Source organism: Haemorhous mexicanus, chromosome 2 (genome assembly GCF_027477595.1).
Source record: "Haemorhous mexicanus isolate bHaeMex1 chromosome 2, bHaeMex1.pri, whole genome shotgun sequence".
NCBI classification, from domain to species: Eukaryota; Metazoa; Chordata; class Aves; order Passeriformes; family Fringillidae; genus Haemorhous; species Haemorhous mexicanus.
Window position 1 is genome coordinate 39,957,032 of NC_082342.1, and position 17,282 is coordinate 39,974,313.

At 38.9% G+C, this 17,282-nt stretch overlaps 1 protein-coding gene across 2 annotated transcripts in view; it reads right to left on the minus strand.

The window, feature by feature from the left end:
• NOX4 (NADPH oxidase 4) overlaps window positions 1-17,282 on the minus strand; it is a 110,355-nt gene that overhangs the window by 76,622 nt on the left and 16,451 nt on the right. For both annotated transcript variants that reach the window (XM_059838527.1, XM_059838528.1), the window contains 4 exons: window positions 13,098-13,178; window positions 9,020-9,248; window positions 6,855-7,019; window positions 6,662-6,724 (listed from right to left, as the gene is read on the minus strand). In XM_059838527.1, the coding sequence (XP_059694510.1) occupies window positions 6,662-6,724; window positions 6,855-7,019; window positions 9,020-9,248; window positions 13,098-13,178 (538 nt within the window). The remainder of the gene's footprint in view (window positions 1-6,661; window positions 6,725-6,854; window positions 7,020-9,019; window positions 9,249-13,097; window positions 13,179-17,282) is intronic.

Sequence of the window (17,282 nt, forward strand, 5' to 3'; positions counted from 1 at the left end):
GGCCCCTAGGCTTTTCCTGTTGTGGATAGTTTATTTCTCAAGTTTACAGTGCAGGGCACATGTTTTGCCATCATCTCCTTATGCAGTACAAAATTTCTGGCTTAAAGAAGCTTAGAGCTAAAATTTCACTGCTAGACTATTAAGATCTTCACTGGTTTTAAATGAACCCTGGATTATCCAAGGATAAAGGCAACTCTTGGTCTACAAAACACTGATTTTATTTTACAAAAGCAAATGTGCTACTTCTGATGTTGTTTACACTGAGTGTAAAATTTGCTGAGATTTTTCTGACAAGGAATCAGGCCCAAAACCATAAAATGTACAGATCAGGGCCACCACCTTGTAATCCCATCATGTCTAAATCCAGATACCAAATGGACTTTAATGGAGATGCAGAGGTAACAAGGAAAACTCAATCTACCAAAAAAAAAAAAATCAAACAAATCCCTTAAAGGAAGAAAATCTATGATTAAGTAATAGCTCTGAGATTTTTAGGTACAGTATATAACTTGTCATGTATATCCAGAAACCTCCCAGGTAATTCTTCTATTTACTATGAGATGGTTAATGGATTTAAGAGTTTCTCTGCCTGTGATAATATTACTCTACTATCTAGATATTAATCAAGAGAGTATTCTTCTTTAATAATACATTTTGATCTGAGTATCTGCATAAGCAAACTTATCCTCTCTTAAAAAAATCAGTTTTGACTTGTTAAAAATGCACACATACCTTCCTCCCTCTGGAGTTTTCTTACTCATACAGAACTGTATGTGGAAGGAAAGGAAGGAAGATGTTGCACTACAAATCCTCCTGATGTGATCTACATTAAATTAACAATCTACTAAAAAATATGGAGAACCAGAAAAAGGGCAGAACTTCTTGGAGCTTTTTATTACCAGACTCTTCCAGTTTCCAGTTACTTCAATGGGATTTAAAAGCAGATTAAATGCAGCACTAAAGTAGGGGAGGTCAGAGCTCACTCTGACATGAGACAAACTTTCTAGTTTCAAATGTTTCAAACCTCTTCTTGCCAGTAGTTGATCACTGCTTAGCTGTTACCAGAACTGGGATCTGGACATTGAATGAAGAGCCAACACTCTTTAGAGGGTCTGAAAAAGCAATCTCCTTCCTTACTAATAAAGCAAGTATTTTATAAAGCCCTGAAATCTCAAGGCTGGGATCTTTGGTTTGGCTTGTTTTGATTTTTTGCTTTTTATGTGCCACTTCTGAGCCACCTGTCTCTTTTAAGTCTATCTATCTCATGAAGCTACTAATCAGTGGATATGCGGAGAGCTTCTTATACAGACACAGGAAAAGCTCAGCAAGTGTTTATGCAAGCTACCTGTGCTTAAATATCAACAGGAATATCTTTAGATACATGCATGTGTCAAGTGAAGAATAAAAAAGGCAACAAAGGAAGCTTCAGGATATTCAGACTATAGCTCTGAGGCAGAAGCAGGGGCATGACAGCTGCCACTGACAGCCAAAACTATCAAAACTTTGGAATAACAGATTATTTGATGCTGCAATTATGGATGTTTGTTGCAAAACAGAATTCTCCCAAACCAAACCTCAGATCTGAGCCATCTCCAAATTTAGGAGGAGTCACGTCTTATTCTTGTCCTTATTTAAAGGTCTGTTACAGTCTAAATTCTAAATGAAGTGATGTAGTTGTTTCCTACCTTCCTTTGGCACAAGAAAATCAACACTACTGAAATAACAAGGTTACCAAGCTTTATGAGCTGCTGGGAGTAGACACAGGTCTTTTGACAGCCAAGTGGTCTAAACTGCTTATGAGAGTTTGTGCTTTGACTCTGTAGTGATGTAGTGGATTCAGCAGAGACCTCATGAGAGAACTCAGGACATCTTCTGAAGCACTTAAAATCTGCAAAACACAAGGCTCTTTCCATGCATGAAGCTTACTCCTAACCACTGCTTGCTAATGCAAGAAATTGCAGAAACACAGTAGAAAAAGCGACTTAGGACACTAACATATAGTCTAAACAGGTCTCTGCTTCCAATGCCATTCATTAGCAAAAAAAAAAACAATGCAAAAAGGAAGCATGCAGTCATGGATTCATGGTGCTGCAAATCGAGGGAACTCAAAAGCAAGGGGAAAATTTGTGATGGAGATTAAAAAAACAAAAAAAACAATGTAAACTGCAAGCCTTAGTCTCTTCTACTTCCTACAGGTTAAAATAAAGAGGACTTCAAGGTCTCTAAAGATTGATTTAGAAAATTATTTTAAAATTGCATTCCATAACAGACAAGTTCCACACTTTCCTCCAAAAAGGGTAAAGAAATGTCAGCCTCAGAAAGCAGAGCATGTTTCTCTGGATGGTCTGATCTCCAGACCATATCTTGCACTTGATCTGAAACACAAATCTCTTTTAAAGAGTTCATCAAGGGGAAAACATAATAATTTTTCCATTTACAAACATTCAACTAAATTAATTATATACAGAACATAATTATTATCACTACAGATGAAAATATCTTGAAACAGACTGCGTTCTGCTCAAATTCAATTCTAAGAGCAATAATACCCTACCTAAAAAAATTAAATTGAACATGAGGACATACAGGACTGAGAATTTGACTCACGCTGACTTACAAAGCACAGTAACAGATATGCACAGTTGTGTAAAAAAATCAGTGAAAAAAGCAACATAAAACATGATAAAAAGAAAGCTTTTTTGTGGAAATGAAATCAGAACAATGGAGCAATGAAGACGCTATGAAATGAATGGCCCACTATGCACTACCTAGAACTGTCCAGCAGGTCACTTGCAGGTATCCCAAATGTTGGGCCAGCTCTTCATTACCTTTCCCAGACTTCCCAAAGACAAGGAGTCACGCCAGAGAGTACAGTAAACAAAGAGCAGTAGAAATACACTTCAGAAATTGAAATCACACTGCTCATGAGAGAAAACTCATATTTCTAAGTGTCTGAATTTCAGAATGTACAAGAGACACTACCAGAGGGTTGAGGTAGGTGATCCTCCTTTATTTAGCCACACTTTGAGACCTGTGTCCAGTGCTGGGTTCTTCACTACAAGAAAGACAAGAACATACTGCAGAGAGTCCAGACAAAGGCCACGAAGATAATGATGGGACTAGAACACATCTCCCACAAAGAAAGTTTGAGAGAGCTGTGACTGTTCAGCACTCACTTCTGGAGAAGAGAAAGCTCAAGGGGACCTTATCAATGCAAAGCACGCAAAGGCAGTGTGCAAAAAGAATAGAGCCTCTTTATGCTCACTTGGTTACAATTCAGAGCTCCCTCTGGCTCTGAGCAAAACACATGGGAGATTTGCTAGAGTGGAATGGGAGCGAGTTCAGTGCCCTTACACAGCCTCCCTGTGTGTTCCTCCACCCTGGTGTTATGTAAGAAACTGAGCTAAACTGTAAATATTACATAACCTCAAAAAGGGAAGGGACTAGTAAAATATGTCCATGACTCCTTCATGCTGACTCACCCCTTCCTTTCTCCTTAAGGTTATTACCCACGTTTAGGAGTACAATGCCTGCAATGGCCATTTCTTGTCTTTTAAGCATGCTCTAGGCACAGTGAGATATTTCACCAGTGTGAACAGAATATCACATAGGGCTTGGAGACAGACTTTTTAGTGTGACCTATTGAAATAGGACATAGGGTAATGGTTTTAAACTGAAAGAGAGTAGATTTAGACTAGAGATAAGGAAGAAATGTTTTACAATGAAGATGGTGACACACTGGAACAGGTTGCCCAGAAAGCTGGCAGATGCCCTGTTCCTGGAAACATTCCATATCCCTGAGCTGGATGGGGTTCTGAGCAACCTGATCTAGTTGAAGATGTCCGTGCTAACTGCAGGGGGGGTTGGACTAGGTGGCTATTAGAGGTCCATTCCAAGCAAAGTATTCTATGATTCTATGCAGGACAACAGTGCCAGGAAGAAGACTGCAGTCTTCCCCCACAGCTCTGCTGCAGTCATTGCTGAAGTCATGGCTGCAGTGCATTCCCAGTACCTGACAGCCACACAGACCTCTCATGAATTTCTGACTGTGGATCTAAGCCACTCACCCCATCACCAAGCTAGAAAAATAACCCAGAGATTATGATCATTCCACAAAAGAAGCAGCAGTAGTGTTCCAGCTTGCTTGGGAACTACAAGTAGGTCAGATGGGAGTGGAAAAACGACTGAGTTAAGCTTTTCCCTACACATTCTACAAGCACTGTCCTACAGCTAGCATCATACTAAACAACAAAAAAGCTTTCTAAGCAGGACATCAGCCCACACCATATTCTCTGACCTAGAAGGACACTTGGAAATGTGTCCCTTGCTTAGGCTGGGTAAAAAGATTGTCATTGATCTAGACACTTAGAATCCTCATTATGCTGTAAAAGTCATTTATCCAATGACAGCCTTTCTCCAGTAGAGTTATTGTTGTAGCAAAATACACTTGTGGCAACTCAGTGATAACTTCATACCTTGTAATAGAATATATATGTGATCTTGAAGGACATGGTGTTATGCTGAAAGATATCACCGCACTTAAAAGTGTAAAACACTGAGCATGAACAGAAATTGCCTGGTCTAGTATTACTTACCTAAAATACAGTGCATTGTGAATGAGTGGAAATTGCTAATTTTAATTTTAGATATTTAATACATGGTTGTAAAACTTACACAAACTGTAATTTATCAACTACAATTACATATTGAAAATATACTGCCCAAAATATTATCACTTATTTATGTTCACTAAGAAAACTCAAACTCACAACAAGAGATTTTCCATAGCTCCTGGCTCTAAAAGTTCATCTGCAAAAATAATTTTACATCACATGTATTGTCATACTATGCAATTTTAAATACTGGATGAAACTCTCAATTCATGCAAGAAATCTGACATCCAATTCAACTTCATCTTATGACCTCACCCAGTAGGTCTGTGTCAGCAGTCTCTTCTCTGACAAAAACTCTCATCTGAGCCAGGCCAAATATTTTTTTATGACATTATTTCTAAAAATTAAAACCACAAAATCCATTGTTTTAGCAGCGTCCTAATACAAGAAGACTGAATCTTTACAATAAGAGCTCCAGTTTCCAAACTGTTCATTTACTAACAATGATCAAATTATTACCATTATATTAATTTTGACTGAGATGGACAGTGAGAAATTAGGAACATGATGTTTTAAGATTAATGTTTAATTAAGATGTGCCCACTGGTACAGACCAGTGGGCACATCTATAGCTATACTGGGGCAAAAGGACTGGAGAGAGTTACCCAAGACTCAAAATAGTTCTTGAAATTTATGGTCCAATTACTAATGTAATAAAAAAATGTAAATAAGTTCTGACTAAACCATTCTGCATAAATCCATATATGCATGCAATTTTTCAGCATTCCAAGTTATCTTTGTGCACTATAGAGAGGAGAGTCTTAAAAGTACTACGTCCATTAACACATTAAATATAAATAATGTGTTATAAATAACACATACCACATTTCTCTGGTTTGTACTGGTAAAGTGAATACCCATAAAAACTTTGCAAAAAGTGCAATGAATGCTTCACCAAGCTACACAGAGGCAGCTTCCCTTGAGTGAGATTCATTCCTAGATTTACAGCACAAAATTGATTTTGGATGGAATTTAGTGTCGGTTCCCCTGTGACTCCTAGCTCAGCATACATATAAGTAAATTAAAAAGCCAAAATAAAACACCCCACAAACCCAAAGAACAGGACCTGACTGCGCCCTCAGAATATCGGCTGGCATAAAAACACCTCAATTGCTCCACAGCACCAGCCATAACTCAGTAGGAATAAAGTATCAGTTATCAGTCCAAAGAAAGCAATCAAACATGAACATTTATCTCCACAGTCTTCTTAAAGAAGAATGTCCAATTCAGACAATCCAAAAGCATTTACTCCCACTGGAAGAAAAAGGCTGCCACTAATATTCAACCTCGTATTCTGCTTTTGTTACAATATAGCCAGCCAGTACAGTGATTTTTTAGCAGAATCTACCAGGTCTCTGCACTAGGTACTCCCAGAGAACACAACTGCATGTTATTCCAGTCTGTCTCTACAGGTTTCAGCTCCCATTCTAGACCAGCTTACATAGCAATCCTAACATTGTATCACCTCACTGGTATATCATGTCCTCAATATAGCTCTTAATATAAAAATAAAGCAGAAGACAATTTTAGAAACTTATTTTTTTAACTTGATTTTTTTGAACTTTGGAAAAGGCAGTCATAGGAATGTGTTCTCATTGAAAAGGAGAGGTGACAAAAGTTCATTACAATTTGTGCCCTTTCTGTATTAAGGTCTAGAAATATGGCTGAAACTTCTTTTATAAAAGAATTTCCACAATCACATAGATTTATTGATTTATTTATGGATTTTTTTATGGACTTATTTATTATTAGTTTTCACTTATGGAAGACTTTGAAAAAAGTTCCCATTATCTTTTTCTCAACAGTGGAGAAAATTAAATATGTATTGAAAACTGTCACACGTAATAATCATGCCATTTCATATTCACTGGTACCCTCATAAATTAAACATGAGCTTTGCTGGAGAGAACTGTCACCTTGAGAGAAACAAAGACCATTTGCTTACCAAATATAAATAAAAAAGTACAGAAAAGAACACTACTTCTTACCATTGTAAGAGTGAACGGATGGCTTTCCAGGGCAGACACTCTCGGACAGTGGAGAATAACATACTGAAATAAAATGGTAGAAAGGATACATTCAAAACATTCAATGATGGGCTAGCACTTATAAAGTGATAGTCTTCCCTACAGATAATAGTTCATGAAAGCAAAGCGATTTTTTAGGGCCACATTAACTCACCTGACCAGGCCTTGCTTCAAAGTCATCTTTCACCATCCTGACTTCAAGGACGTTGGAGGGGTGGCTTATGACTGAGGTGATCGTGACTGGCTTGTTGCTGCGGATGTAGCGGTACAGCCGCTCCACACAGTACAGGCACAGCGGTCCAGAAATCCAGAACCAGGTCTAAGGGAGGACAAAAATATCTTATCTCACAGACTTTTAACTTGCTGTCTTCTATTTCCACAGTGATATGAGCACTTTCAGGATCTCACTTCACATCTAACATCCAAGCCTCTCTACATGCAGAAACCCAGGAATGTTCTAAAGCCTTAATCAGTCTAACCAGCAGCATCAACCACAAGCACCAGCAATTTCAATCATAAAACTCATCAGGAAAAAAATGCTAATGACCTAAATTGCTACCACGTTATTCTGGTTTGATGTAGTTAGATTGCAGCTGGTTTCAGCAATGAAAGAAACAGCACCTACACAGACCAGAATACTTTGCAATTGGTTAACATTTATGGAAAAATGCTGTCTGACTTCCAGTATTATTTAAGTATTACCTTTTTATAGTTATCTCAGGTTCAAGTAAAAACCAAAGAGAGCTGCCTTCTTGCACTATAGAAATTATGTTGATATTAAGCTGGTGTAAAATCATAGACAACAGAGAGAAATGGGCACTTCTGAATCACAATCCATTTGCTCCCATGGAAGATGTGTATGCTAGACTGAAAATGCTCTGGAAATACCCATTTCTCTGCACTGATTATATGGGGAGTCCTGGGTGACTGCTCCAGATGGAGACATTTGCAGCTGCTCAGCTAAACCCCATCCTAAGAGTCAATTATCAATAGCTTATGGCAGACTTATCTACTAATTCCACATCTGCTCAGTCATTCAAGCTGTGGCATTGAAGAGCCCCTCAACCCTCATCCATCTTCCCTCCCTTCCCAATTTCTGAAATTACACATCAACATCTCTTGCAACTAGCAGAGCATTTATTTTCAACAAAAAAGCCTCACAAGTTTTAGCAGCTCATGGTTTTGGGGTTTTTTCCAACTTGGTATTACAATATTTCCAAATCCAAAAAAGTCCTAAATAGTGTTTCAAAGCTGTCAGGAGAACACTGAGTGGCCATTTCTTTCCATGCCTCTTTTCCCATTAATGGCTCTAAAGCAGGCATCCTAAGCCCCTAAGAAGACTCCTTGCTGCCCTGTGGGTCATGTGGAGCCAGATACACACTGATGGTTATAATTCAGGAGTATTACCACAACAAAATACCAATCCAAAGAGCTTTGTTGGATGAATTCAATGTAGAAATAACTGCTTCTCATTAGGATTACATACTCTATAGAAAAATGGGCTCCCAGCACAGCTAGTAAGGGGGACACATGTTCAACAGAAAACTACAGTGATAATAACAAAGAGAAACTCCTGTGGGTCTTGTTATGGGACCATTTTGAATGGTGGGCCTTGGACTCATGAACTCCATATTTGCAAGCTTCCTCAGGCTACTTGCCAATACAACCCAGCTCATCTTTTCTCAAAAGAAAAGAAAAAAAATTCTACAAAGAAAAAGCTGCTGCCACAAAACACAAAGAAACAAAAGGAAAATGGAAAACTGAAAAAGAAAAGGCTTTTCTGTCCCCACTCTCATCATACTTATTTATCCATGCCACATATAAAACAAGCCTGTCTGCAAATAACAGACTATAAAAGCCAAACCACAACCAACAGCAACCCAGCAATGAGTATTAGGACTAGCATCCGCATGGTAAAAAAGAGAACAAATGGAGCTTGATTATTTCAATTAACCACTGCCACACAATGCTTACAAAAGGACCTTGCGAAATGTTATATAAATGTTTGCTCTGAAATGCTATGCTGTAAAATCACAATTTTAGCAGGATCAATACATCCCTTATGGTGTTGTTCAAAAAAGAACATTACAGCCAATCTCTTGACATTTTTCCACCCTCCCTGCTCCATTCACATTGTAATGCACTTCGGGGTTAAATACAGATTGTTTTTTCCCCACCAAATCTTTGAATGCCTAAAAAGGTTTTAATAATATTTTCCAGTATTAAAACATCTGGTCTGGAAAAGCAATAATTAGTGGTTATGGCTGACTGAAAGGCTTGGCATGGCTTTTAATACCTGAAATGTCGGATCATACAGACCTCTGGGAAGTGCGACTGGAACTTGGGTTCCTCGGAACAAACTCTCATAAAGCTATTTTGTACAAAGGGTTCTGGTACTGGTGGGTCCTCTGGGAAAGGCTCAGTAGTATAGTCAGGAAACAGCTCTTCAAAAGCCTTTGGCACAGTCAGATTCTGTCGGAGAGTTTTGTTAGGATTAAAGCAACCAGGAGGGTGTTCCTCTAAGTTGGTCTGGTACTTGAGCACTCCCCTACAGGAAAATAAAAAAAGTAAAGGCACTGAAGTAACAGAAAATAACAAACAACTTATCTTCATTCAGAGAGGACTTCAGAAAACAGTCACAAGCCTCATCTTCTGTTAGAAATTTTATTCTCTTTGCCTTCAGGACTTTCAATGAGATTGAAACTTTGCAACAATAGAGCCTTCTGTCACTTGAGTCAAGGTTTAACTTTTCCAGCTCACTTGGCACTCCCCCACTGAACAGCCTCAATCTTAATACTGCTTGAAATGAAGAAAATATTGTGGGGGCCTTGGGAAAAAAAAAAAATTAAATAATCGCATTTCCAATTCAATCACACACAGGCTGTTTTCACTCATCCTCCCTACAGTCAGCAAGCCCTGTTTTTAAGGCAGTCTTGTAGCAGAAGTGGCCTAAGTTGCCAAATCTTAAACTGCAGGAATGTTCCCACTACTTGGTGTTTATCACGTCTGCATGCAAATAGAAGGAAAAAAAAAGTCCTGCATGGTAGCCAAGGAACCTTCCTTGCAAATTATTTTATGAGGTCCATCCTATTTTATTTTTTCTCAAGCTAAGTTAAATTTACAGTAAAATGAAGTGAGAACTTTGAAGCTGCAGTTAGAAACTCAGAAAGAATTGGGAACCTCAGACACTCCAGAATATCTCAGCAGATGAACGAATCACTGAAAACAGGGAAGAACAGATAACAGTTGTAATAAAATTCCTCAGAAGTACTACTTGTGTCCAAATCTAGATTTGATTACAGTAAAACCACGAGGAAGAACATAATAAAAAAAAAAAAGCTAAATGACACCTGTAGAGGATGGTGCTGGGTGGGAAATGAGGCATACTGAGACAATGCTCTCTGAGTGCTAAGCTTTGTTATGAAGGCTCAGCACAAGCATACAATCAAACATAAGGACAGGTGCTCCCCCTCCTCTCCTCAATATACACACAGCAGCAGCAGCAACAGAGTTTAACTCAGAAGAAAGAGAACTAGGACATCTGCAATATTCCCAACCTAAATGGGCTCTGACAGGCTGCTGGCAATCTTCCCTACAAAAATGCAGTCCTGACAGCTAGTAACAAGCTTCCTACATGGTCTACTGAATCATGTCAGCTTGGAAGTTAAGCCTGCTCACTCTTAAATTCCATCTGACCCTGGGAGAATCATTTGGGAAGTGCCCTTGCACCTACACCCATGCTTCTGCCTGCATTTATTGCTCAGTCATGCCTATCACTTACATCTGGTATCACTGCTGGTCACCACATATTGGCAAAGTGACAGATACACCCAGCATTATGCTAGTTCCCTGCTCCATAAATATTATGGCGCTTCATGGATTTAGCTGGAAGTCAAAGCCCATGCAGTATTTTTCCAGTGAACCTTGCATACATGCATGCCTGCCAGCAACTCCCACAGCTTCTGACTTCTCAGCACACCCCCAGAGAGGATTGCCTTGAGAATAGCTGCAAACATGAACATCCCCTCCAGAGATGTCTAGTTTATTCAACCTATTATAAACATGCTAGCTGAGAGGCAGATAGGGATCAAAAAGCTGCCTGCTAACAGCAGCTCAATAACTCCCAATCCTGAAGCTGCCAAGGAAAACTAAGTCTTACACACCCAAGATCAGTGCCCAGAAAGGTTGAGTTCTACACTGAACAAACAAACCAGTAACACATGACAGATGAATCACATCACTTTGTATATTGCTGAGAAGTGGTTGGCTGCCTGAAGGATACTGTAAGAACATACCTACAACAGTTTGAAACAAAACAAGAATACAGAAATATTGTGGAAATACTTTGCTCCTAAGAGGTAAAACCTCAGTCAACCTGCCTGTGCAGTTCAGCCATGGGAAAAACCTTGCTCTGTACAGTAAGTGGCCATGCATTTGAAAATCTCTAAAACATCCCACACAGGAGTAATTTGGGCACCTAAGCATGGATATCTAAGCTTCCTTTTTTCTCAAAAGAGTTTATAGAATTGTTTAGGTTGGAAAAGACCTCTAAGATTGTAAAGTCCAACCATTAACCCAGCACTACCATGTTCACCACTAAACCCGGTCCCCTAAGCACCACATCTACACATCTCTTAAATACCCCCAGGGAGGGTGACCTTATTGCTTTACTGGACAGCTTGTTCCAGTGCCTGACAACCCTTTGGTGAAGAAATTTTTCCTAATGTCAAATCTAAATCACCCCTCATGCAACTTGTAGCCATGTCCTATTGATCTTATCAATATCACTAATGGAGCTAGGAATCAGTCCAGCTCACCTGAAGGTAGATCTCTGAAACAGCAAATTACATGAAGCATCCTTCAGATTCCATTGGCTGTATTTATCAGAACTCATTAGACCATAATAGGAAAGACACTGAGAAAGCATGTACAGACCTACATTTAGGCATCTTAAAGTTGAACTGACTCCCACTCTCCATGACTCATTCCTCTCCCACTTCTGACACTCAGTTCTTTCAGATTTGCACTAAATACCTTTATAATTCAGTATTAAGGAGGCTGTGTACCAGAAATATGTCTCTTCAATGCTCGCTGTATTACTGCAGGCTTGGTTTGTAAACTTGGTAAATGGAACATGGTTAGGAAAACAATGGGCAAAGGATAACACCGTGAAGGAGATTAATTAGACCGGACATGAAAAATACCCCTAAGGCAATCACTGGAAAAGACTGCCTAGGGAGGTTAGAGCATCTCAGTCACCAGATGTTTTAAAGAATTTGACAAACACCTGTCAAGAATAATTTCGAAAAAATTCATCCTGGCCTAGGATAGTGAGAACAGGTTAGATTCATTTTCCCAGCTATAAACAAGTGCTATGCCATTGGAAAAAAAAAAAACAAAAAAGCAACAAACCCAAAAAAAAACCCCAAACAACCTCCTCCAAACAAACAATAACCCCAAATAACCCAACAAACTCACTGAGTACTGGAATTGTGTCTATAAGTTTCAATTGTTTTGAACTCATTTTTTTTTAACAACATATTTTATTCAACAGCATATTCCTACAAAGATCTTGCTAGGCCAATTGCCTTTCCAAGTTTACTTTAAGCAGAAGGGCTCACTGTCACACACTCAAGCACCCTGTGTTTCTGTAGATGTTTGATGACATGAAGAAATAAACCTCATTCAAATACACCTTCCCTTCTCTACTCTCTTCATCTACATCCACAAAGCAAACTCCAGAGATGTTAATGGAACAGATTTTCACAGAATCATAGAATAGTTTGGGTTGGAAGGATCCCAACCTTTTAAAAGTCACCTAGTCCATCCCCCAACCCACGCAGACAAGTGTGATAACTTCTGGAAGATGCTTTACCTTGCAACAGAGCTCAGTTTGTTTGTACCTGATACAGATCTGACCATCAGCTTCATGGCACATAAACACTGGTCTGATGTTTGTGAAAAGAAGAAAAACTAGGAAATTTTGTAAGCAAAGAGAACAAGGTAATCAGGAAGACGCCATTCCTTCCCTCTCCTTTGGAGTCAAAAAGGAAGGCAGAAAGGAAAACGCAAGGGATGAGCAACTTTGCTTCATATTCTTGAATCAGCAAACAGGTAAGAGAGGGCAGAAAAAGAAACTATGTTTTCTTGATTTCTCACTAGACACTGAATGGAAAAGGAATAATCTTAAAAGTGAAGAAGTTTGTGCTAGTTGGCTGTAGCACACATAAATCTCCAAACTACAGCCTGATCTTTATTTAAACACACACCAGGAGACAATGTCTTGTCCCAAAGTTGGCCCACTGTGCTCAAGCAAGCTCAGGAAAGGCAGTAATCAAGGAAACTGCTCTTTCTGGTTGTGCTTCAGGAAAAGGAAGAGTATTTTCCATTTACTTACCCAGAAACATGCAGCATCAGCAGCATATAGAAGACAAAGAAAAGGTTGTGTGTATACCAGAAGATGTCATAGTTTGAAACCCTGAAAAGAATAAACCATGGTTCAATGCTGTTTCAACTCAGATGGAATCACTGCCAATTAAAAGCAGACCTGTGCACACAGGACATCATTATACACTGCACAGTTATGCAAAATGGTCAAGCCCAGAATGTTTTCCCACAGGCACACTGTACTTGCACACAATTAAGTGTTGAGAAGAACAAGTGACTGGCACAGAAGTAACAAGCTGAGAAGGAGAGGTAAAGGTGTAGAAGTACAGAGCCAGATGGAGAACTCTTCTGAAACTGGGAGATCTGACTGCTTTCACAGGTCCTAGTTAGTCTCCACGAGATCCTTACAGCTGAAATAGCTCTTCCACCTCCAGTCTCAAAACTCAACCTCCTTACAGTGAGTGTCACCTTACATTCTCCCTGCCCCAACACAGTTTACATGCCACTAAGGCTGCAGCACACAAACAGGTAGCGTGGACAGCAGCAGAAGGGCCAGTGGGAAGGGTAAAAACCTTGTGAGGGTATGGAGTGGAAGAAGGTACAGGAAGAATAGGACCCACAGCAAGGAAAGAACAAGAGCACAGTAGAACTTTCAGGGCAGGAAGCCACATACATTACTGCTCCAGGACTGATGGTCTTGGGAGGAACAGGAAGAACGTTACCACTGTGAGATCAGGAAAGGTGAAGGTGACTTCCTTTTAGCAGTAATTTTTTAGGCAATATAAAAAGAACCCAGACCAAAGAAAATACCCATCTGGAATTGTCTGTTAAGTTTGTTTGGGGTTTTTTTGAGTAAAATAGTTACCAACAAACAACAACCAAATGGCTAAGAAAATACACTACTTCACAGCACACAAACACACCTCTCATACTACACAGCACGGTGGGAGAGTCCCTTCTAAACCCAAAGAACCTACCCCCATTCATAAACTGAAAGAATTATTAAAAAAAAGTATCTTTGGCTCCGAGAACATGATTTGAGAAGCTATTCCTCTGACACAGCTAACTTCTTTTTTTTCCAGAGCTTTTTCCCTCCTCTGGTCTTCTACAAAACCAGCTAACTGTTCTTCCTTCAATACAACTGAAACATACACTGCATTTGGTTCTGTTGTTACAGGACTAATTTGTTTTCTTTCTCAAGAGAGGAAAAATAACTTTGACAATCCAAGGGCTACCAAAATAAAATCCAAGCCAGCAGAATAACAAGGAAGTAAGCAAAGGAGGAAAAAAAGAAAGCAAAGGAAAGAATAAAGCAACAGCAAGGGGCTCTGAAATCCTCCCTCCACCCTGCCATTCTTCCCCCAGTCAGCACTATGTTAACACTTTTTCCTCCTTGAAGCTGCTCAAGCCTTTTCTAATTCCCCACACCCTGGGAGGCATTTTCATGCAGTCACTCATCAGTATCTGTGAGAAGTTGTGGGAGGTATCATCAGTAAAAGGAAAAAAACTACAATGGTGTGCAGAGTGGAAGCACAATTGGAAAGCACAAAGAGGTAAAACAGACCCTCTGTCTCAAAACAGGTCATAGAATCCTAGAATGGGACCTTAAAGATGGTCTAGGTTAAACCCCATACCATAAGAAGGGAGAAGGACAGGTCTTGGAGCTCTGGTTTAATTTGGTTCCATGCCATAATACCAAAAGCTGCACACTGAATGTTTTATTGGCTCTTGAGCATCTTTTTCAGAATGTACCAATTTTTAAAAATTTCAGTGATGAAAAGTCAATCCCTGGACTGCTTCTGACATGTTGCTTTCAACAGCTAATTATTGCTATTGATTAAAATTACTGTACACTTCTTTCTTGAATACATCTAAACGTCAGCTTCCAACTCGTTGAGCATTTTATTCTTCTTTCAGCACTCCTACAGATATCTCCACTATAAAATCCTGCTTCCTCACATGTATCAAGTTGCCCTAAATGTGAGCAGGCCCTCTGAACTTCACCTCCTTAAATTATACAGGCATATAAATCCTCGAACCTCTTAGCATGAAGCATATTTTCCAACACTGTAATAATTATGTATTTCTTACTTGCATCCTTAAACTACAGATACATACATTAGTATTCTAATCTAGTCAATAATCTTCCTATTGATACACATGAATTTTTACAGCTCTTAAAAATATTTACTTTTTTTACCTTCTTAAGGCTTAAAACAGACATTATTCACAGAACGGATGCACTTCTTAGGAATGCAAGGTCCTGAACTTACTTTGAGGTAAGTTGAATATTTAATCTTGGTTAACCTACTTTAGAATTTTGCAGATGAAGACCTGAAAGAGTTAGTTTACTGAGAGATGCAAGAGGAATTTATTATGCTTTAAAGGGATACACTAAGCAGCACGGTTCTAGAAAAATATTTTTAATCCTGTTACAGACATTTTTAAAAGAAAGATATATGTGGTAGTTTGGAAGATGAAATTGAAGACTAGAATATTTGGTTACAAAAATAGATGGCACTGCAGCACCTTATTTTTTAATGTTATTTTAAATACATAACTTGCAAATCTTAAATATCAATAATTTTAAAGTTGCCAGAAATGTCAACATTTATTGACAGGATTTATTGCGTTTTCTGATAACTTCATAACCCTACTGAAAACAACTACTGAACAAAAAATGTTGGTCTAATTCTCAGGTATAACATTGCAAAAATTTAGGAAATTTTTCAACTAATAATCACTTTATCCTCTTAAAACATTAGCAGCTAATTCAGTCCTTCTAATACTTATCTTCACAGTTTACTGAAAAGGCAGGAAAATAGAGGCATACTCATGCATAGAACAATTTCAGGAAGAACATACAAAGGAAGAAATCACTAAGCAGGTCAGTGTGCAAGACCAGATTAGGGCTGAAATCCAAGACTATAACAGCTTCTGAAATACTTTTTAAAAAGCTCAGTTTCTGATAAACAGTGAACATTTACAATTAACTTTCCTAAAACTGTACTGTATGCTCAGCCATCATAAGGCACATGAGAATCCACAGGGAAAGGGATTGAAAAGGGACATAGAAATGCACACAGCAACTTGTTTCCTTAGGAGAAAACACTATAATAAAGACAAGCTTGAGCTCTATGCCTGAGGGAGAAGCCAGGATAAAATTTCCAAGTAAGAATTATTGCTAAGGTAACAGGAGATAGAGATGATCTCTTTTGGGGCTTTGATTCTGCTGGCTAGATGGCAGAAAGCTGGCAAAGTATTTGCACTCACAGTAACTGTGGAAGGAACTAAAAGGCATGTAACTTCAAAAGATGTTGCATGAACCCCAAAACTATTTCCAAAAGTTATTACAACTACATATATTTTTCTAAGTTTCCCAATCACTAATACATGATGTTTTTCTAATTTAATTTGGCCTTGAAGAAGACAGGACTTTGTTCTGGCTCAATATTGCGGAATAAAGTAATAGTTTTATTTTTCCCTCTTCCCAAAAGTGTCTTTCTTTTCCAAGCAGAGCCATCTGTGTGGACCATGTAATGTCTAGCCATGCTATATCTGGTGCAGCCACCTAATCCTGCACGTCTGTAGCCTGCAGTGCCTCACAGAAGTCTCAGCCCTGGAAGAAACCTTGTCTACTGAAGATGCACAAGTATTTGCTGAACTACTTTTTCAAATCACAGGATAACACTGCCAGGTAACACAGCTACTCAGGAAAGACAGATTAGTTCAACAAAGTTCATAACCACATATCTAACTCACATCAGTGGAGCACCATTAGTGTTTGAAGATACATAATTAATATTTCCTTCCATGTTTGCTGAACTGAGGTGATGCACTTACATGGGGAATTCAACCTCTGTAAAGATGAAGGGGTTATTTTTACACGTTCAATTGCAGAATCCAAGCCTTAAAAAGACTACAGCATTGGGCTAGACCCGCCAGGTGCCAGTCACTCACAGGTACTATCATATGTGCTCATCAACATTGGTACAGAATGTCAACCCACCAGAGGACCAAACCCCTAGAAAACCCAGCAGCTGCTCTGAGCCAATACCACATTGCTGCTTGGTATATTATAACTCACATTAAAAAGAATATATCTGACAACCAGAAGCAGAGCTCTTAAAAGCAATGTTCAACTTCAGTAGTATAGTTTTGTGTCAGTTTGTGTCATTGCTGATAGTTTGGGGTT